At 47.8% G+C, this 21,387-nt stretch overlaps 1 protein-coding gene across 1 annotated transcript in view; it reads left to right on the plus strand.

Annotated features, from left to right (window-relative positions):
* LOC137432281 (myotubularin-related protein 5) overlaps nucleotides 1–21,387 on the plus strand; it is a 128,969-nt gene that overhangs the window by 84,030 nt on the left and 23,552 nt on the right. Inside the window, exons 27-37 of the mRNA XM_068124082.2 lie at nucleotides 6,781–6,980; nucleotides 14,131–14,262; nucleotides 14,393–14,494; nucleotides 14,641–14,894; nucleotides 14,985–15,152; nucleotides 16,288–16,389; nucleotides 16,560–16,745; nucleotides 16,904–17,030; nucleotides 17,129–17,262; nucleotides 18,189–18,419; nucleotides 21,222–21,308. Coding sequence (XP_067980183.2) covers nucleotides 6,781–6,980; nucleotides 14,131–14,262; nucleotides 14,393–14,494; nucleotides 14,641–14,894; nucleotides 14,985–15,152; nucleotides 16,288–16,389; nucleotides 16,560–16,745; nucleotides 16,904–17,030; nucleotides 17,129–17,262; nucleotides 18,189–18,419; nucleotides 21,222–21,308 — 1,723 coding nt within the window. The remainder of the gene's footprint in view (nucleotides 1–6,780; nucleotides 6,981–14,130; nucleotides 14,263–14,392; nucleotides 14,495–14,640; nucleotides 14,895–14,984; nucleotides 15,153–16,287; nucleotides 16,390–16,559; nucleotides 16,746–16,903; nucleotides 17,031–17,128; nucleotides 17,263–18,188; nucleotides 18,420–21,221; nucleotides 21,309–21,387) is intronic.

The raw sequence follows: 21,387 nt of genomic DNA on the forward strand, positions 1-21,387 counted from the left end.
GAAAAAAAAAAGACTACCTTCTCTGTGCTCATTCGTTTATTCATTCTTATTCGTTCGTTCGTTCTTCGACCACGTGTTTCTCCCCCATTTCCCCAGATAGATTGTCAAATTTCAATTCGTTATTTTATCGTCCATGTGATATTGTTTGATTATAGTTAGTTTTGGTTTGAATTTCCTGTAACTCGTAATTAATTAATCGTTTTCTGCCCTTGTGTGTGGCCTTGTAGTTGTACCCCCGTCGGTGTTTTGTTAACTTAAGTGTGTTTTGCTTGGCTCTTGGTTTTTTCCCTTCTACCCCGAACATAATACTGTCTAACGTTCTAATTCCCCACCCCCCCCCCCCCAAAAAAAACAAAAAAAAACAAAAACATTTATTTTATTTTCTCCACGTGTACTGTTGTCTCATCCTGTATTTTCTGTCCAGGTGTGCTGTTCGCCCCACCCCCATTATCTCCTTGCCATCCACCGTTTGCCCTGTTCACGTGACTCGTGGTGGTCCCTCTCGGCTCTCCCCCCGTTGGTATTTTTGTGCATATAAGATTGTTCATAGTTCTGTTTAAATATTTTTAAATATGTTTAACCTTTCCCCTTCTGTTTTTTATTCAGTGGTATATTACAACACGCTGTTTTTCTTCCTATTTAAAAGGCTTTTCTCAATTTCCTCTCCAACTCATTCCACTTCAAAAAAAAGAAATTCAATATCTTATACGTCTCCCTCACTACATGGTCTAAATTCACATTCATTCCATCCCTCCTCCATCATCCTGAACCGGATTGCTAACTTGAAAATCACAACAAACCCAATTTGTTATCAATGTTCGTCTTTCATTAATCATCCACTTTCTAAACTCCCCTCTTGCCCCTCCCATCCAAATCCCCCCCCTTGCACCTACACTCCGAAACTTCCCCCTTGCCCCTCCACTCTTAAACTCCCCCCTTGCCCCTCCACTCCTGAACTCCCCCCTTGCCCTTCCCCTCCTAAACTTCCCCTTTGCCCCTCCCCTCCCAATCCCCCCCCCTTGCCCCTCCACTCCTGATCTCCCCCCTTTCCCCTTCCCTCCAAAACTCCCCCCTTGCCCCTCCCCTCCTAAACTCCCCCCTCACTCCTCCCCTTCAAAACTCCCCCCCAATCCCTCCCATTCAATTCTCCCCCCATACCATTCCTCTCCAATTCTCTCTCCTCCACCCTCTTCCTCCAAGCTGCCTCCTCCCCACTTCGTCTCCCTTCTATCTCATACCTCCACCCCCCCAAACCTTCTACTTTCCTCTACCCCCCCTCAAACAACCCCTCACTGTGCCGCATCCCTTCACCAGCAAACCTTTCATCCTCCTCATCCTTCCCTTTCTTGGAACTCTTCTGCAACATCTGAAACACTATCAACTCCTCTCCCTACCTCCCCCTCTCATCCTTCATCTTACCCTACTCCTCCCCTCCCCTGTCCTGTACCCGATGCTGCCCCTCTCTCTTCATTAACGGTATGGACCTCAAACATCCGGGGCCTTCGCTCAAACCTGACTGATCTCTCCATACAGGTTGCTTCTGACAATCCAGACTTGATCTGCTTAACAGAGACTTTCCTCCTTCAAGATGTCTCTGATTCCTTAATATCTCTTCCTGGTTACTCCCTCCTCCGGTATGATAGACCTGAGCCTCGGCCTGGTGGTGGGGTGGCTATCTTTGTCAAAAACTCTCTTCCTCACTCTCCTTGCACTGCTCTCTTTCCTCCTCACCCGCAGGAGTACCTCTGGTTACGGCTTCCTCTCCGCTCCCACCTTTTGTTCATATGTGTTCTGTACCGTCCCCCAAACAGTGATGACTCCATCTACATTTCAATGTCTGACAACATGGACCAACTTCTATCCACTCATCCCAACTCTCTCTTCCTCATATGTGGTGACTTCAACTGTCATCATGCCACCTGGTTGGGTGTGGGTTCCTCTCTCACTAGTCATGGCACCTCAGCAAAGGACTTCTGTGACTCACTGGGATTGACACAATCTGTCAATTTCCCGACCCGGATCTCAGCCAATGGAGTATCTTCTCTTCTAGACTTGGTTATGACAAACTTCCCTGCTAATGTCTGCTGCTCTTCTTCTGCTCCAATCGGTTCTTCTGATCATGTGCTTGTCAAAGTGGACATCTCTCTGGCCATTCTCAGAGAGCCTCCTCAGCGTCGACGAGTCTGGCATTTCACTCAGGCTGACTGGGACGGTCTTCAAGCAGCCATCAATCGTCTAGATTGGTCTCCCATCTCCACTGCCTCTGACATCAATTCTTCCTGGGAATTCTTCCAAAGCAAACTGATCTCTCTCATGCACAGATTTATCCCATCTCGCCTTCAATTGTCTTACCCTTCCTCCCGTCCATGGTACACTGAATCTTGTGGTGAGGCAGTTGCCCTGAAACAACTTGCCTTTGCCTCTTGGAAGGCTAATCCAACTGAAGGAAATCTCAGTTCCTTCCACCAAGCTCGGAACAAGTGTGTGTCTACCCTCAGGAGTGCCAGGAAGCACTATCTCTCCTCACTCAAGAATGAACTCTCAAACCTGTCTCCTTCCTCCAAATCCTGGTGGCGTCTGGTCAAATCCGTTTCTGGTGTTTGTTCCCCCTCCATCCCCTCCCTTACCTCAAATGGCCACACAGTTGACATCGCACGTGACAAAGCCGAATGCCTCAACTCTGTGTTCGCCTCGAAATCCTTAGTCCCAAACCCATCTCTCTCTGTTCCCACCTTTCCCAGTCGAACCCAAATGCTCCTGGACTCTGTGTCCTTCTCTCCTGACAAGGTGGAGGAGTTTTTGTCAAACCTCGACTCTGATTCTGCAACTGGACCAGATGGCATCAGCCCACGGGTCCTAAAATCCTGCTCTGCCGCTCTATCTCACCCTCTCTCTGTTCTTTTCACCCTATCTTTTGCTCAAGGTCATCTGCCAGCATCCTGGAAATCAGCTAACATTACCGCTTTACACAAAAAAGGTGCAAAAACAGATCCTTGCAACTACAGACCAATCAGCCTGCTCCCAATTATCAGCAAAGTCATGGAATCCATCATTGCTTCGGATATGAAATCTTTCCTCTTCTCCAATGGCTTGATCTCTGATCATCAATTTGGTTTCAGACCAGGTCACTCTACTCTGGACATGCTGCTTCTGCTGTCTCAACAATGGATGGAGGTCCTGAATGCCAAACAGGAAATCAGAGCTGTCTCCCTTGACATATCAAGGGCCTTTGATACGGTCTGGCACCCAGCTCTGCTCACGAAACTCTCCTCCTATGGTATCCATGGAAATCTCCATGCATGGCTGGCGGACTTCCTCTCTAGTCGTCGTCAACGTGTGGCCCTGAATGGGTTTCTCTCATCTCCTCTTCCTGTTCAGGCTGGAGTTCCCCAAGGAAGTGTGCTGGGCCCTGTGCTTTTTCTGGTCTTTATCAATGATCTCTCTGACTCTCTGGAAAATCCTCTCTATCTCTTTGCTGATGACTCCACTCTCTGCCGCTCCATTCCTCTTCCCTCAGATAGGCAGTCTGCAGCCTCCTCACTCTCTGAAGACCTGGACAAAATCACAGACTGGTCAAACAAGTGGAACATGTCTTTCAATCCTGCCAAATCTCACTCTCTTACTATGTCTCTCCGAAAAGATCGACTGGACAACCCTCCCATCTACTTTCTCAACAATCCTCTCCAAGAAGTTCTGTCACTCAAGCTTTTGGGTCTCACTATCTGCCATGATCTTTCTTGGGAAAACCACATTTCCAAGCTGGCCTCCAAAGCCAGTCGCCGACTGGGCATCCTCCGTCGTGCGAAGTCCTTCCTCGGCACACCTGAGCTCCTCACCACATACAAGGCTTTCATCCGCAGCTCAATGGAATACTGTTCTCCCCTATGGGCTGGTGCTCCTGCCTCACACCTGGCTCGGCTTCACGCTGTTGAATCCAAAGCTTTCAAAATCATTGGAATCTCCCGCGATGAAGCTATCTCTGAGGGCCTTTCACTCACTCACCGCAGGCAGGTAGGTGGTCTTTCTGTCTTCTACCGACTCCTCTCCGGCCTTGCTCCCCCAGCTCTCTCCGTGCTCTGTCCCCCAAATATTCCTACAGGTCGCACAAGATCTGCCAGCAACCCTCTGATGGTTAAACTGCCGAAATCTCGGCTCTCTGCTCACCTTCACTCTTTCATTCCTCTTTTCTCCCGCCTGTGGAACAAACTCCCACACTCCCTTCAATCCCTCTCCTCCCTCCAGGTCTTTAAAACAGCTGTTCACCACCATCTCTTATCTTCCCCCATCCATAACCTTGATCTTTTCTACCCCCACTAATTCACCCCAGATCCACCTTGTTTGAAATTCCAACTTATTTCCTGGATATCCTGGCAGTGTCCATATGTTAATACCTCTCCCACCCCCCCCCCCCCCCCCCTTCACATGCCTCCCCCCCAAAGCCCTCTCCCTCCCACAGATCTCTCGATGTCTCCATGTCTCTCGGTCCCTGCTCTCAAATGTTGTGTTTGTGTCCTTCCCCCTCTCTCCCCATCTTGTCTACCGCTCCCGATGTTATTTGTTTTATGTGTCTGTTTGTCTTTCTGTGTGATTAATTTTCGCTCTTTCACGAGCCTCGATCTTGTATACAAAAAAAAAAAAAAAAAAAAAAAAAAAAGTTTTGTCACAAATCATCCACAACCTTTTGAAATATCATGCTACATATTGTTTTTGTTCCTCTCACTCAATGGTGAAGAATCACTTTAAAATTTTAAAAACTCTCGTATCCGGATCGAGATACCGATCTTTGCCAAAATTGAATCAATTCTTCCTTGTCACACACACACAACCTGTCCACCAAATTTCGTCCAAATCCATCCTCAACTTTTTGAGATATCCTGTTCACAGACAGACATACAGCCATACAGATGGGGGTAAAAACAACCTCCATCCACTTTTGGTGGTGGAGGTAACTAGAACGGCACTCGATCGAGAGCACTTACCTCTGTCAGGCTGAACAGTTGGCATTTTGTATCCCACTGATAGATCATATCTGGTTCAGGTTCAGGACCTGAAACAAAATCGAATCGCTTATTCTTGTCACTTGTCCAACTTATTCCGACTTTTAATTGCCAAATTACCTACTTTATTTATTGTGAATCGGAAAAAGACTCATCATATCTGTTTTGTAGGGTATCAAGGGATAGATTAGCGTCGAGGTGGTCTGAGTGTTTGGGTTCCCCTTTAACAGTAGGCTACAAACATTGCATGTTGTAACGTTCTTTGGGTCTTTGGCGTGCCAAATGGCATCTCTTAGATCCAAAAAGTTTAAACTTCCATTCATTAGACCAGAGTACCCAATTTCATTGTTCAATCGCCACATCTTGTTGCCTTCCAAATTTCAGTCTTTTCACCTTATTCTGTGGTCTCAGCAGTGGTTTCTTTGCTTCAACTCTGCCATTTGAGACCTGTTGCAATCAACCTTCTGTGCACACTGCTGGATGAGATGTCAAGACCTGCTCTCTTTTCATTTGTCGGCTGACTTTATTTTCTTCTACCATGTAAGATGGGCAACTTCAAGTGCTGTTACTTCAAGTGCCCACCACTAGTGGTGCATCAAGCGCGGTGACCCATGCCTTTCAGTCCAGTGAGGTGGAGGAGCCACTACAGTCTCGTGCCGAGGGGTTAACTGAGGAGGACCTGCATGAGCTCATGAAATCCTCCAAGGATGACAAAAACAACGAGGACGAGGAGGTGGTGATACGTCCGAAGCTCTGTCTTACCACCCTTAGTAACATCCTGTTAGCAGGCAGTAATCTCTCAGACATGGTGGTTGAGATGGATCCGTTCATGGAATGAAGTTTAAAGTTAAAGCGAGGGCTGGAGGACCTCATGATTCCATACAAAGAGGTACAGAAAGATCTCCAAAAGAAAATGAAGCAGTCCTCAATCCTTAGTTTTATTAAAAGACCCACCACCACTGCAAATACCACTGCTCCAGATTACAACCAACCACCACCACCACTCTATACCTCCACACACGCCTCGACTGTCCACCAGCATCACATCTTTCGTCCCATCTCAGTTGCCAGTTCTCCTGCCTCATCCTCAGGGTTTTCCATTGAGGTTCCTTATCTTGTGCCTGATAAGGAGGGGGACAGCCCCTCATCCCTCGAACCACCCTCCAACATCACCATAATCGCTACCGTCACTGTGCAGCAATTAGTGCTCTTTGAGCAACAGTTAATCTCTCAGCCATGATGGTTCAATCTGAAAGCAAAGAAAAAAAATAATATTAATGGCAATATATAAGCTTTCAGATCAATATTTTTAACGTTATACATATAACAACAACAGAATATTTATATATTTAAAATAAAATATAGAATATTTATATATAAAAATAAAATCAAAATGGGGGATGCATGGAATATGTAACGAGTTTTCGGATTTGAACCCTGGTTCATGCTCAATGGGGCTTGGGATCACAGGGGTCAAAATTTTAAACTCCTTTAAATTTGAAATATTGGGTCATTCCTGGTGGAACTTTTTGCCATCTTTAAACTTCGCTTTCGGTAGGAAGCGTGGGGATTTGCGATGATGTGCCATCGACTTTGCTGGATAGCTATTAGTATGCAATAATATTATACACACCGATTTATAACAGACGCTCTTTGTCAAGCTGGCATAAATATGGTAGTGTTTGTGCGTGGTTATAGGTGTGTAGAGGGGGGTGGGTGTGGGATCAGGAGGTCGATTTTATTGTGCATTTTATAGCAAATCCTATCCTATTTTTTTTTGCAGCTACCCTCACTGGCTTCTTGTACCTTCTGCCGTAACGGACACGGTGTTGCAACGGTTGGCACGCTGCTACCGACAGAATCGACTGCCTACCATCTCGTGGCGACATCCGAGTTCAGGAAGCTTGCTCTTGCGCTCTGGTGGACCGTTGGGAAAGGGTATGGTGGGCGGTCTCTTCAAGTCTCATGGTGCACATCCTGCAGGTCAGTATGTTACACTTTGACATTTCAATTAACCTCCATGATATCCATTGAATGAATGAATGAATGATCGTTTTAAGGCCATTTTTCCCTGCTGGAGCGGGGGTTAGCCTTGCGGGCCCCATGACAATCATGGTTCCCTGTTTGAGGCAATGTTTTTATGGCCGGATGCCCTTCTTGACGCCAACCCTTGGTCACTCTCTTACGATGCACAGGGATACGGTACACCTATTCTAAATCGGGGTACACACCGTGATCATTCATCCCAGCAAGCTGGTACTCAATTTGCCGACCTCGGAAGGGTGATAGGCTGAGTCAACCCCCCTGGCGTTAATTCAGCGATCGACCAGGATTCAAACTCTGCATCCTCGGATCCCAAGCCTGCACCCTAACCGCTAAGCCAACACCAGGCTCTCCATGATATGTTATAGATGGACTTGCTAGGGAGGAGCATTGGCTGTGTCTACCTGAGCTTTAAACAGCAAATGTGATAACTACAATTTGAGATTTCAATTTCGAACATAGATTATTAAGGTCAACCCCCACGGCCTTTCACATTTCCACTCCCAATGTTTTTCGCATGTTGCCATGGAGACCTGACATGCTATCATATTGTTACGGATCGCGGATTTGATGTTATTTACCGAGCGGTGGTATTGCCGCAACCTAACAATTCCCCCGATTCTTCCCCAACTCACCCGATTCCACCCGACGTTGACCTGGTCGCGCTATGCTAAATCAATGATGGAAAAGACACAACGACTGGGATAAATGAAACGACACAAGGGGTACAGTTCTCAAGACCTCCGGAGGAGGATATAATTGGTGGTGGAGAAAAGGGGTAGATTACAAGGTATGAGTTAAAGCACAGAAAAGATGGGCACTTAGTTACAGTCTTATCTTATCCCCGACAGACCACAGACAAACGGAACAAGACTGACTTACACAGGGATTGATGGCAGGGAAGGACAGGTCGGTTGATAGCACAAGGTGCACCTTGGCTCAGGGACAGGATACAGCTCAGTCTTTGGGAGGTCTCAGCGCTCGGAGGGTGCGTCCTTTCTCCTTCAGCTCTCCGCGCATCTGACGTCACCTCCCTCTTCCTGCGCATGCTCAGCGGGGAGTGACACGCCCTCGGCTCGTTGGCTCCGCCCATTAGATGGGATCGGTCCGCCGCTTCTATTGGGTGCGGGGGGTTACCGGGCTCCGCCCTTGACGAGGAGCTGACAGCGAGCCCCTACGTGGTAACCCCGTCGAGCACATGCTCGATGGCGGCTCGTTGGAAAGGCTTGGTGCCCTTTCAACACCCCCTACCAACCAAGCCGGAGTGAGGACGCACACTCCCCGCGCCGCCGCCGCTGTTGTTGTTGTTGTTGTTGTACCATGAGGAAGAGCTGCGGGGAGGTATTGGGAGGTCCTAAACTTCCTAACGGTGCCATACAATCACATTATGGTGCAACGAAGAGTCAGAATTAATGGAAACGAGTCCTTCACTGACATAGACTAAGAATAACTAGCAAGATGTCCTATAGTTGTCTACGTGAGATGCGGTGGACCTGGATGCGACATTTAATGGGGGAAATAGGGGAAGGTCGGGTCTACAGAGTGTTGTTTACAGAAAATGGGACTAGGGAATGGGGGATTGGGGATAGTTGGGAAGTATGGAGGAAATAGGGGAATATTTACAAGCGGATATGGATGGAGGCCAATCTCATATCCGCAACATTGCACCCTTCTCTACCTCGGGGCGTCCCGACCCGATAAATTTTTACCTACTTTAGTGTGGCACTCAGATGTAGTTCCCTCTACTATTAACTCAACCCTGAGTGCGACAGTTTTACAGATATTCACAAATGAGTAAATATGTCCCCCTGCGACGTTGCACCCTTCTCCTAACAGAAACACACCCACAGGATAACCGAATCGTGGAAAGAATCCTCAAACTAAACATACAGCCGGTAGGGAGCATCATTTATACAAGACTACACTGATATTTACACTACGATCCAGGACCTGTTCTTTGAGGAACACATGCAAATGTTATGCATAGAGAGAGAGCACGCATGCCAGCATCGATACACCAACCCACGAGTGCCCTGTGGCCCTACGGCCTTTAATAATGTGCAGAGCACCCCGTCCAAGCACCAAAAGCACCACCCCATACACACAGTCAGCACCATCCGGTGCACCAATAAAGTGTTCATAGTCACCGGTGGTGTCGCAGCCGGCCGATGTTCTGCCGCTGGTCTTGCCTTCTCTTGGCCTTCTGGCTTCTTTAGGAATAAAGAAAGGCGCCAACCGCGTCCATTTCTAAATTGTGGCCGTCAGGGGGGGGGGCCAACTATAAGTGGTTCACCTGTATGGCATAGGTGCCACGTTGACCCAGAGGTCCATCAACGGGTGGTGCTTGCCCGCAAAAGAACTGCGGTCCATTGTGGGCGGCCACCAAAATTGCGGTCCATATGGTGTATCGATCCAGGCAACAAGCAGCGAAAGTACAGGCCCACAACTGCGGAGCCAGCACCTCTCTCTCCTCTCTCTCTGCCCCAAAGCCAGATCCTCGGAGGTGGGAGACCAAAGAAAACAAGTGAGTAAGGTGGTAAGGGTGCAAAAGTGCACGCAATGTAAGGTAATGCACACTGGGGGCACATGGGAACCAGGTGAGACAGGTACGTTCCTACCGTACGCCCCCCCCCCCCCCTCACCAGGTAACCTACATTGCCCCTCCCTTACCCCTTACTGTATCCACAAAACACAACACTACCCATAAACATCTACTTTACACATCAACAACCGTCCCTACTGTCTTCCCCGTTCCTCCCATAAACCAAATTCGTCTTCTCTCCCTCCTAACCAATCAAATTTGCCATTTCCAACTCTCCTCAAAATTTGCCATCTCCAACTCAACATCAAAATTTGCCATCACCAATTCATCATCAGTCCCTCCGAGGGAGGGAGAGATGGAATCACCCCAATGTCTCATCCACGTCGTGATGCGTCTCACAAATCCACACAGCAATTCTCCTTTCCTGCAACACAAAACAAAGAAAACACAGGTGTGGAGTCATCATCATCACCTCAGGTAAGTGGCTGCGTATGGTGCGACAGGTTCATCAATCCTAACTATTTCCTAAATGACTTTAACAACTTTACATTACCCGGGGTCTTTCCCTGCCAATCCATTGGCCAACTTACACGATGGGTTCTAAAAACCAATTCCCATTGACCAAACTGTGGTGCTTCTCAATTTGGGGTCTCACTCCCCCGATTCATCTCCCGGTGCCCTCGCACAATTTCTGGGCTGTGACGTGTAGCTCTCCCAGCAGGTCTACCCACCTGCACACCTCCACCACTGTAGTTGCCACCCGAGCTAACCTGCTCCTCACCCTAACCTAACTAACTGGGGAAGGCCCTCTCGCACTCTCACCCCCTCAGTGCCCTCTCTGGCACGGGCTGCCCGATCCACACCCGGGATCCTCAGGCACCCACTGACACTAACGGCTCCCAGAGCCCACCTGCGGCCTCACCTGGCCGACATCCTCACAGTGGTGGAGTGCCCAAACCAACTACACACACTAACAGGCTACACGCCCAGCCATTTCCACAACACTAATGCACCCATCCACAATACCATTCTGCAACCGCACCACAAATGCCAATATCCAACCACAATTGTACCTCTACCCTCTACCTAACACTTACACTACCTGCCCCGGGTACTCGTGAAAGGGGTCCACTCTTCCCCCATCCACACCTTCGCACCATGCACACCACTCCGTACCACTTACTCCAACTCTCTCCACACCACTCATTCCAATACTCCATGTATTCCACACACCTGTACTTGCACACCTGTGCTCTCACACCTGGTGCCACCTGCACCCTTCTCTCCCCAAGCGCATTCGCACTGATCCACAACACTCACTACTCATACACTGCTCCACACACCTGTCCAGTTCTCACACAGCATCATCTCATCTAACTACTCCCCTCTGAAACTTGCGCTTCCCAGTCGTCCCTTTAAACTATTGCGCTCCCTCGTCATTATCATCCACACTAAACTACCTGCGTCCCCACTACAGGTATCAGTCACTAACTACTCTTAACGTTACCTAATGTCATCTTCGCTAGATCCCTGCACACAATATCCTAACCCACCCGGGCTAGTTTCCACTGCCATACACCCCATAATCTATAGCGCATTTGCCCCATTCATGGGAAGGGTGGCAGGGATGCCACCCTTACCCACCGTCATACGGCGCGAGTGGGACCTTGTGGGACCACCTCGTATGTGAGTCGTTGCCCGCCTGCCGGACCCCGTGCGTCGCCCCTTGCGGGGTCAGCGCGGGGCCGAACCGGCCGGGCCCCCACAGTACATTACCCCCAAGGGGCTCTCGTGCCTCCCCTGTCCCTCTAAAAACTACCCCTGTTGGTGTCGATGCATGGGTCACACTTCCGCAACCCGCTACCCATTCCATACCACCACAACCTTGCTCACTCACACCTCGCACCTCTCCCATCACCGGACCCTCTCGCTCGCACCCTCGTTCCATACCCTCCGGACCAGCCATACACCTCACTCTTGGCCTCTCACGAACATCCGGGTCCATCTCGACCCCCAAGCTTATTAAATCACCTGGCGCATCATACGCACGACCATATTGGTCACCACTTACACCGGGTCCTCTTTCTCTTCGCTTCTCCTCCATCACCTGCGAATCCCTCATCCGGTTAATGAGCACATCATCACGATCCGAACACAGACTTTGGACCAATTCTTTTACTTCCTCCTTTATCTCTTTCTTATCCTCTCTCCGTCGCTTCTTAATTTCGCTCACCCCTTCTTCCACTTCTTCTAATTTCTGCTTCACCTCCTTCATCTCCTCGTGCGCCCCCTTAAGTTCTTCCTCTAACTCCACCTTATTTTTTTCTATGTGCTCCCGCACCTCCCGCTCTTTAACCTCCATTACCTCTACCACCTTGTTCATTTTCCTCGTCAGGTCCTCATGTACCGTCTGACACTCTTTTTTAATTACCCCTACGTCCTTTTTCATCTCCTTCTGTGTCGATTTTAAACCCTCTATTACCGCTGTGTTCTTCTTTACCTGGTCCCCCAACTCCTTTTGTCCCACTGTCAGTTGTTCTACTCCCAGCGTCAACTCCTCTATACCACCTTGCAATTTTACAGTCCCCTTTCTCACCTCCTTCTCCATGCGCTCCTTACAGTGCCTCACCTCCTCGCGCACTCCTCCGACCTCCTCACTCACACCTCTTCTGATCTCTTCTCCCATCACTTGCATCTCCTGCCCAGATGCCACCCTCATCTGCTCCATTTCTTCCCTGTGAGCATCCAATTTAGTTTCTACCCCCATTCTGACCCCCTCTATCTGCTGCCCCATTTTTTTAACTTCCCTTTCCGCTTGGTCCCTCATGTCCCTCAATTTGCCTTCCATACTGTTTTCTAACCCCTCTAACGCCTTTTGCATCCCTTCCATTTGATTCTCTTGAGCGGCCATTCTGTTTTCTACCCCCGTTAACCCATTCTTTACCTCTTTTATCCCATTGTCTAACCCCTCACCGGTACCCCTCGCTTCGTCCCTCATTACCCCCATTTGGCCCTCCAATCGCTCACCCTGAGCTTCCATCCGGTTCCCCATTACCCCCATCATTCTGCTTTCCATTTCTTCGCTATTCTTGTCCATAAGGGCCTTCATTTGTATAAAAAAAAGGTTCAAATCCACCAACGGCGCTGCTACTGTCGCGGGCGTGGTTGCCGTAGCCATGTGCGAGGCGCCATTTTGCGAACCTGCCGCCCTCACTGCTTCGCTCTCCTCATGTCCCTCAATTTGGTCCTGGATCGACCCTGCCTCACTCTCCTCTACCGGAACCCAGCCGTCTTGATCCGCCATAGCGCGACTTTCAAAATTCGGGTTTTTATTTTAAAACAAAACAAATTTCGGTTACTTGTAATTTTGAGCGCGTTAAGCGCGCTTCGGGTCCGATCTCACTCCTCGACACCAGTTGTTACGGATCGCGGATTTGATGTTATTTACCGAGCGGTGGTATTGCCGCGACCTAACAATTCCCCCGATTCTTCCCCAACTCACCCGATTCCACCCGACGTTGACCTGGTCGCGCTATGCTAAATCAATGATGGAAAAGACACAACGACTGGGATAAATGAAACGACACAAGGGGTACAGTTCTCAAGACCTCCGGAGGAGGATATAATTGGTGGTGGAGAAAAGGGGTAGATTACAAGGTATGAGGTAAAGCACAGAAAAGATGGGCACTTAGTTACAGTCTTGTCTTATCCCCGACAGACCACAGACAAACGGAACAAGACTGACTTACACAGGGATTGATGGCAGGGAAGGACAGGTCGGTTGATAGCACAAGGTGCACCTTGGCTCAGGGACAGGATACAGCTCAGTCTTTGGGAGGTCTCAGCGCTCGGAGGGTGCGTCCTTTCTCCTTCAGCTCTCCGCGCATCTGACGTCACCTCCCTCTTCCTGCGCATGCTCAGCGGGGAGTGACACGCCCTCGGCTCGTTGGCTCCGCCCATTAGATGGGATCGGTCCGCCGCTTCTATTGGGTGCGGGGGGTTACCGGGCTCCGCCCTTGACGAGGAGCTGACAGCGAGCCCCTACGTGGTAACCCCGTCGAGCACATGCTCGATGGCGGCTCGTTGGAAAGGCTTGGTGCCCTTTCAACACCCCCTACCAACCAAGCCGGAGTGAGGACGCACACTCCCCGCGCCGCCGCCGCTGTTGTTGTTGTTGTTGTTGTACCATGAGGAAGAGCTGCGGGGAGGTATTGGTAGGTCCTAAACTTCCTAACGGTGCCATACAATCACATTCTGGTGCAACGAAGAGTCAGAATTAATGGAAACGAGTCCTTAACTGACATAGACTAAGAATAACTAGCAAGATGTCCTATAGTTGTCTACGTGAGATGCGGTGGACCTGGATGCGACATTTAATGGGGGAAATAGGGGAAGGTCGGGTCTACAGAGTGTTGTTTACAGAAAATGGGACTAGGGAATGGGGGATTGGGGATAGTTGGGAAGTATGGAGGAAATAGGGGAATATTTACAAGCGGATATGGATGGAGGCCAATCTCATATCCGCAACAATATTGTCTGCCCAAACAGGACCCGCAAGTGCTGACTCTCAGCCATGGCTGGATCATGAGAGGTTCCTCCACGCCGTGCTTTTCTCTACAATGGGCTCATCGTCGCCTGAGAAGAGTCCTCTCGCTTGCACACATGACATGCAGCTTCCTGGTATTTCCAGAGCAAACTTTGTGGGAGGAGTTATAGTAGGGGTTCAACTTGTGTTCCTGTAGCCTGCAATATCCTGTTTCTGCCAAAAATGTCTCTGTCCTGTTGTGGATTTTCACTTGTTTTCAAACAGCAAGACACAGAGAGATTGCGAAGCAGAACCGGCTGAGCACGATGATTAAGCAGAGCGCTGATGGACACACGCAAGCCAATGCTTCAAGCCTCGTAAATGCAGGTAAGTGGAATCGGCGTGCAGAGATGGGCAGTGTTTTTTTCACAGATAATGGGACTTCGCTGGCAAATTATTTCCTCTTCCTGATATTCGAATTATTTTGCTATCTCACCTTTCTGCAATACACAATACCTTTGTCTAATACGCAGCCAGATGGGGGAGCTTGCGATTGAGTCGACGCTTCATTGACAGCACGAGCAGCATACAGACATTGAGCCCACGACCCCCTGATTCGCCGGGCTCCGCTTCATCCATGACCATGCAAAGTGTCCGCAGTGCACCAATGTCTCCAGCCATCTCCGATTGCCGAGTCCCAGTATCCCCAAAGACCAAGGATATCCTTCTCGGTTCAGCAGGTCGGCGAGCTTGGCTTTACATCCTGGGGGAGAAGTCGCAGCTAAAGGTGTGTTTTGGGGCTTAAATAATATTGTTGTTGTTTTTCTTGGAAATTAGGAACCACTATTGAAAGCTTTTGTGTTTTTCTCATCTCCAGGCAGCACGCTTTGAGCCGTTTCCACATGTGGAATATCAGGCCGTTGAATTCCCAGACGTCCCGGATCTCCGAGCATCCTTCCGCAAGCTTTTGCGGGCCTGCGTACCACCCACGTCTTCCACGACAGGTTTCCTTGTGGCTGTTGAGGAGTCTGGCTGGCTTCTTCAGGTCCGTAGTGCACCGTGAAAATGAAAATCTAAAAGACTTGTTTTTGAAATCCTGTCGTGTTTAAACCTGCTTACCTGAGAAGCGTCATTCTTTAATATGAAGGACACGAGTCCTGCAGCTGCTGGGCTCAACCTCGTTTTGGCGTCTTTAGTCGTTTTTCTTTTTGGTGGATTTTGCTTGCCAAGGTCACGAATTTTTAAAATAATTTTACTGCACTTCTGTCAGCATTGGGCAATTTGAGAACATTGCGGAATCTCCCGCGATGAAGCTAACTCCAAGGGCATTTCACTCACTCACCGCAGGCAGGTTGGTGGTCTTTCCGTCTTCGACCGACTCCTCTCTGGCCTTGCCCCCCACCCAGGTCTCTCTGGGCTCTGTCCCGCAAATATTCCTACAGGTCGCACAAGATCTGCCTGAAACCCTCTTATGGTTAAACTGCCAAAATCAAGACTCTCTGCTCACCTTCACTCCTTCATTCCTCTTTTCTCCCACCTCTGGAACAAACTCCCTCACTCTCTTCAATCCCACTCCACCCTCCAGGTCTTTAAAACAGCTGTTCACCACCATCTCTTATCTTCCCCCATCCAAAACCTTGATCTTTTCTACCCCCGTTAATTCACCCCAGATCCATGTTTTTGAAATACCAACTTCTTTCCTGGAAGTCTGAGCAATGTCCATGTGTTTTATACCTTCCCCCTCCCCCCTCCTTCCCATGCCACCTTGCCCCCCCAAGCCCTCTCCCTCCCACAGATCTCCCGATGTCCCTGTTCTCTACTGTTGTACTTGTGTGCTTCCCTCTCTCTCTCCCCATCGTGTGTCCCGCACCCTTTATTGTGTTTGGTGTCCCCGTTGTTGTTTTTTTGTGATTAATGTTTTCTCTTACATGAGCCTCGATGTTGTATACAAAAAAAAAGTCCAGTAAAATATTCTTTTTAATTGGTGGTCTTGGGAACAAAATCCATCAAAAAAACAACAACTTAAGATGCCAAAACAAGGTTATGACCTGAAAACATGGTTTGGCTGCCGGATTACACCACATTGCCATTTATTTCCATCCCTACAGATGTTACCGACATTGAATCATCTGACATTTGTTTTGCATGAAAACCAGTTCGAGTCGATGCTTTCCCTTCAGGTGCAGAAACTACTCAAGCTTTCCCTGAATGTAGCCAAGCTTCTCGATGCTGGATCGTCGGTGATCGTCGGTCTAGAGGATGGGTGGGATGCCACCACACAGGTGCAGAAATGTGGCCGTTGTAACTTGGACTGTCACAGCTTTTATGGTTGTTCTGCCTTTTTCTGCTTTCTTTTTGCAAGCTCAACAGTGGTGAGATGATAATTTGGGCAGCATGAGGACTCTTCAACAATTCCATTTATCCCTGAACCCTCCCACTACCCATCCTGCAGGTGGTGTGCCTCGCGCAGCTTTTGAGCGAGTCGTATTACCGCACACTCGATGGTTTTCGCACTCTGCTCACTAAAGAGTGGTTTGCATTTGGGCATCGCTTTGCGTATTACTCGGGACTGTTATCTTCGCAGCCTCGATTCTCCCTCACCCCCATCTTCCTCATCTTCCTGGACTGCGTACATCAGGTCTGTGTCCACCCTTCCTCGTATATGTCATCGTTTGTTTCACGATGGCTCACCTGCATGCTTTGTTCGCCTTTTGGCCTCGTCCTGTCATTGCTGCCTTTGACGTACTCGCTCTCTTTGTCTCTCTCGATACATAAATATATCTCTATATCTTGCAGATTCAGCGGCAGTTCCCATCAGCATTTGAGTTTAATTTTTATTACTTGAAGTTCCTCGCTTATCACCACGTTTCAAACCGCTTCAAAACCTTCCAATTTGATGCTGACTTGGAGCATAGTGAGGAAGGTAAGAGAGAGAAAAAAAAAGTACTTCCAGATTTGCCTGCCCCTGGAGTACATCCTTGGATCCTCCTCGCTGACTTGTGTACGACTGTGCTTTGTCAGGGTCTCTGATGGATGAAAACCTGGAAGTGAATGGCCATCAGCCGGCTACCTCCATCTGGGATTACATTGAAAACCTCAACAAAGGCATCCCTGTGTTCTACAACCTATTATACTTTCCAACAAAAAATGAAGAGGTGACAAATGCTGCTCGTTTGTGCTGCGTGCGTGTGGTCATGTGTTCCAATTCCAGTACATTAGGCCAAAAAAGGATTGACTTTTTATTTTATTGAACCAATGCTATAAACAAGTGCATATGCTGTCGGTGCAGGCATTGGTTTTCTCATCTTTAAGCGATCCTTCAACCCAAACCTTTATTTTTTGGGCCTATCTCACCCTCTGGTCTATCTTGTGCTGTCCAGGCTGGACTTTGGGTGCAGGAATAATGGGTTTGTTACCTCCGCCACCAAAGGTGGATGTTTTCACCCCTGTCTGTTTATGAACAAGATATCTCAAAAAGTTGTGGACGGATTCAAACGAAATTTGGCAGAGAGGTAGCGTATGTGACAAGGAAGAAATGATTAGATTTTGGTGAAGATCCGGATCCGGATACGGATCCGGCTAGTATAATTTTTAAAGTGATTCTTCACCATTGGGAGATAGGACCAAAAATGATACATAGCAGGATATGTCAAAACGTTGTGGACGGATTTGGACGAAACTTGGTGGACCGGTTGGGTGTCTGACAAGGACGATTCGATTCAATCTTGATAAAGATCTGAATATGGATTCGGATATGAGAATTATTTAATTGCAAGTGATTCTTCACCATTGAGAGATCGGGTGAAAAGCGATACATAGCAGGATATCTCAAAAAATTATGGACGACTTATGACTAAACTTGGTGGACAAGTTGGTTTGGTGACGAGAACAAGCCGATTAGATTTTGGTTTGCGTCGGAATCCAGATCCGGCCGATCGGTGGGATACAAAACATAAACTGTTCAGCCTGGTGGAGGTATGCGCTCTACCGAGTGCCGTTCCACTTTATTTGTGCATTCGTCTGTTTGCTCTTTAGTTATTGGTTCAAAACCTTCCAATACGCGACCTCTTGTTCCTGGTAGCTACTAAGGCTGTGCACCTCATTGCCCGCACTCTGCATCTGGGATTACTACACGTCTGAGGCCTTGGGTGATGCTTTTCCATACGAGCCGGAACTTTGGGAGAGACCGATCTGTGCTGTAGAGGATGCGCTTGGTTCGGATCGGACACTGCGTACTCAACGTCATTCAATCTGGCCTTGTTATTCTGACTGCAGTCGTGCCCAGCCAGATGCCATTACACAGCTACTCGAGGTTTGGCCTGGTCTCTCTCTCTCTTTGCACATGTGCTTATTTTGCTTAAACTTTGAGAATTTACTTGAACACTGATATTCACAGACCAGAACCCTTTGCGCTTGTAAAATATATTCTGGTGATGCTACTGAAATCTATCTGACTCTCAAAGTACGATCAGAAAACGGGACAGGTTGTTGGGAATAATTATCGGTATACGGATAATTATCGGATTGGGTATACATTTGTAGCTTTTGTAGGATAGCCTAGGCCAGGGGTCGGCAACCTTTTTGACATGAAGTGCCAGTTTGAAATGTTCTTGTTAATTCGTGTGCCATATCAACATTAAGTTCAACATTAAGTTTAATTATGACACCACATCAAAAAAATATTTCCAACAGACATGGAATTTTATTCCATCCATATAGGCCATATGCATTGCAACAACATTTTAAAGAAACATTTACCGAACATCTACCGAACCTTGAGTACCAGTTCACTGGTAATTCCCTGTGTGTCGTAAAAAGGCGACAAACAGGGTTGGCGGCAGGAAGGGCATCCGGCCGTAAAACATTGCTTCAAAAAGGGGACCAAAAAACAACAACAACCACGGTCCCCGAAAAAGGCCAACCCCCGCTTGCGGGGAAAAATGGCCTCTAAAGGTGGTTTTTTTTACCGAACCTGAACCGCTTCACTGCAATTCCTGTGGTAAATGTGAGCGGGAGGCCGTACCGTCAATCAAACTAAATAAGACAGGCCGCGTGTTACGAGAAAAACTACTACCCCCATTTTCATTACTACCACCCCATTAAAAAAACTCAAAATAATGACGAGATTAATATTAAAACGCAGAAGGCAGCCTGAATGATAAAGAGTGGAGATGCAACCGCTGACCACCGGATGTTAACAACAGTTGCTCTTACAGCACCTCAGGTTGCCATGAACGGCGTATCGGAAGGCACCAAGCCTACATCTCCTATTTTATATCTACGATTATTATACAATTCAGAATAATGATGAGATTAATATTAAAACTCAGAAACCAGTCCGAATAATAATAATGAGTGGAGATGCAGCCTCGGACCATCTGCTGTGAACAACACCACTGTTCTTACAGCACATCCTGTTGCCGCGAATATTGTGTTTGAATGCGCCAGGCCGGCATCTCATGTTGTGCATCTTTGATTATTATTCCAGTGAAAGAATTTGGAATTGGAATGGTGACTCTGCTCTGATCCATCTACCTCATCACCCTGCACAATCACACCGAAATACTATTATAGTGCAACACGCGCAACAGCCAATGGCTGTTCAAGAAGTGATTTGGCATGCAGCGGAGAGGGCACTGCTTTCGCCAGTGTGCCAATGATTACGCTGCCGCGTGCCAATGGTGGCACGCGTGCCTAAGGTTGCCGACCCCTGGCCTAGGCCATAGCCCTAGAGGTTTGCACAAGCTCATCTGAGCTGTATAGCATGGGTACAAATCTCAGCCCAGCCATAAACTTTCAACATGGGGATTTCGCAGACAGGGAGATTAATCGACGCGTGTGCTGTCTCTCGGATGAGCTTTCAACTGGGTGTCCCATCTTCCGGAATTAGTTGGTGGACGTTAAAGTTCCCACGGTGTCCTTCGTGAAGAGTAGGCCACCTATCATCGGCACCGTGAACAAATTCAAAATTCCTGCTCTCACCTATAGAAGGTGCTGTATTAGCAGCGCAACTTTGCCCCCAGAAAATGATGCTACTTGCAGCCACGTTCTGCATACGAAAGAGGAACGTATTCATTTAATTGAGAGCTAGTCCAATGGTGTGCATCTTTTTAGCTCACCTGGAGCGAAGTTCCGGGGATCTTATGCGATGGCGCATTGTCAGTCCGTCCGTCCGTCTGTCCGTAAACACTTGAAACTTCTCCGAAACCGCTGAAGGGATTATGACCAAACTTGGCACAAATTATATTTGTTGTGTTGTAACTAAAGTTTGTTCACAGCATTAAAAAAAAATTGGGATCTAAGGGGTTTTACCGGGGGTCAAAGTGGATCCAGGTTTGACCCCCCAAAATAGGAATTTGCTTTTTTCTCAGAAACTACAAACACTATTTCGATGAAACTTTTCCACAACCGTCATCACCCATGATGTACCAAAGTTTGTTCATGGCATTTTTAAAAAATCTTCCCTTTTAGGGGTCTACGGGGGGGGGGGAGGGGAGTTGCCTCCCAAAATAGGTATTTTCTTCTTTGTTTAAAGTGTTATTATTATGTTTGAATGATTCCACATGCTGCGTTGTCTTCTAGCAACCATTTAATTTGGTTTTAAATACCTTTAGTCAGTGTAGTATACTGTTTATTATACCAGGTGAGCGCCAGGGGTATTGCCTCTACGTTTAAGGATAGGTTATCACCATCTTACGAGGCAATGAAGTCCAGTGTCTCCCCCGAGCTATCCATAGAAGAGCCTAATCTGGTGCTGATAGCTGTCCATACAAGAGCTTACACAATATCACACCATTATAACTGGAACAGCATTGGCTTACAAAATGCTTGTGTGTTGCTGGGAAACGTGCAAATTTAACTCAATTATTTATCTGTTTATCCTTGAGAGTTAGCAAAGTTCATATAGTGCTGCAATATTTGTTTTTTAAATGTTCATTGAGTTTTGTGTGTTTTTAAACAGGAATCCAAAGTCCAAGGAAGTAGCTTTAGAATTCACGTCTTTGTTCAAAACATGACATTTTAAAAAATCAATCAGCTGAACATCTAGCAGGGGTTGTGGCACTTCTTGTGGAATAAAACACCTCCAAAACTGACAACTTGACCATCATTTCAGGAGATCCAGAAGTTGGAGTCTGAGTTAGGAAGAACAGGAAAATGCTGGAAAGATGTATGGGTTAAAACCATGCAAGAGCAAACTCAGGTTGGTACAACGTGGACTGTTGATGCTTTTTGTTCCCCCTTAGCAATTCGGTACGACTCGCTTAATGAGGTCACGACTT

Source organism: Myxine glutinosa, chromosome 8 (genome assembly GCF_964187855.1).
Source record: "Myxine glutinosa chromosome 8, kmMyxGlut1.1, whole genome shotgun sequence".
Lineage (NCBI taxonomy): Eukaryota > Metazoa > Chordata > Myxini > Myxiniformes > Myxinidae > Myxine > Myxine glutinosa.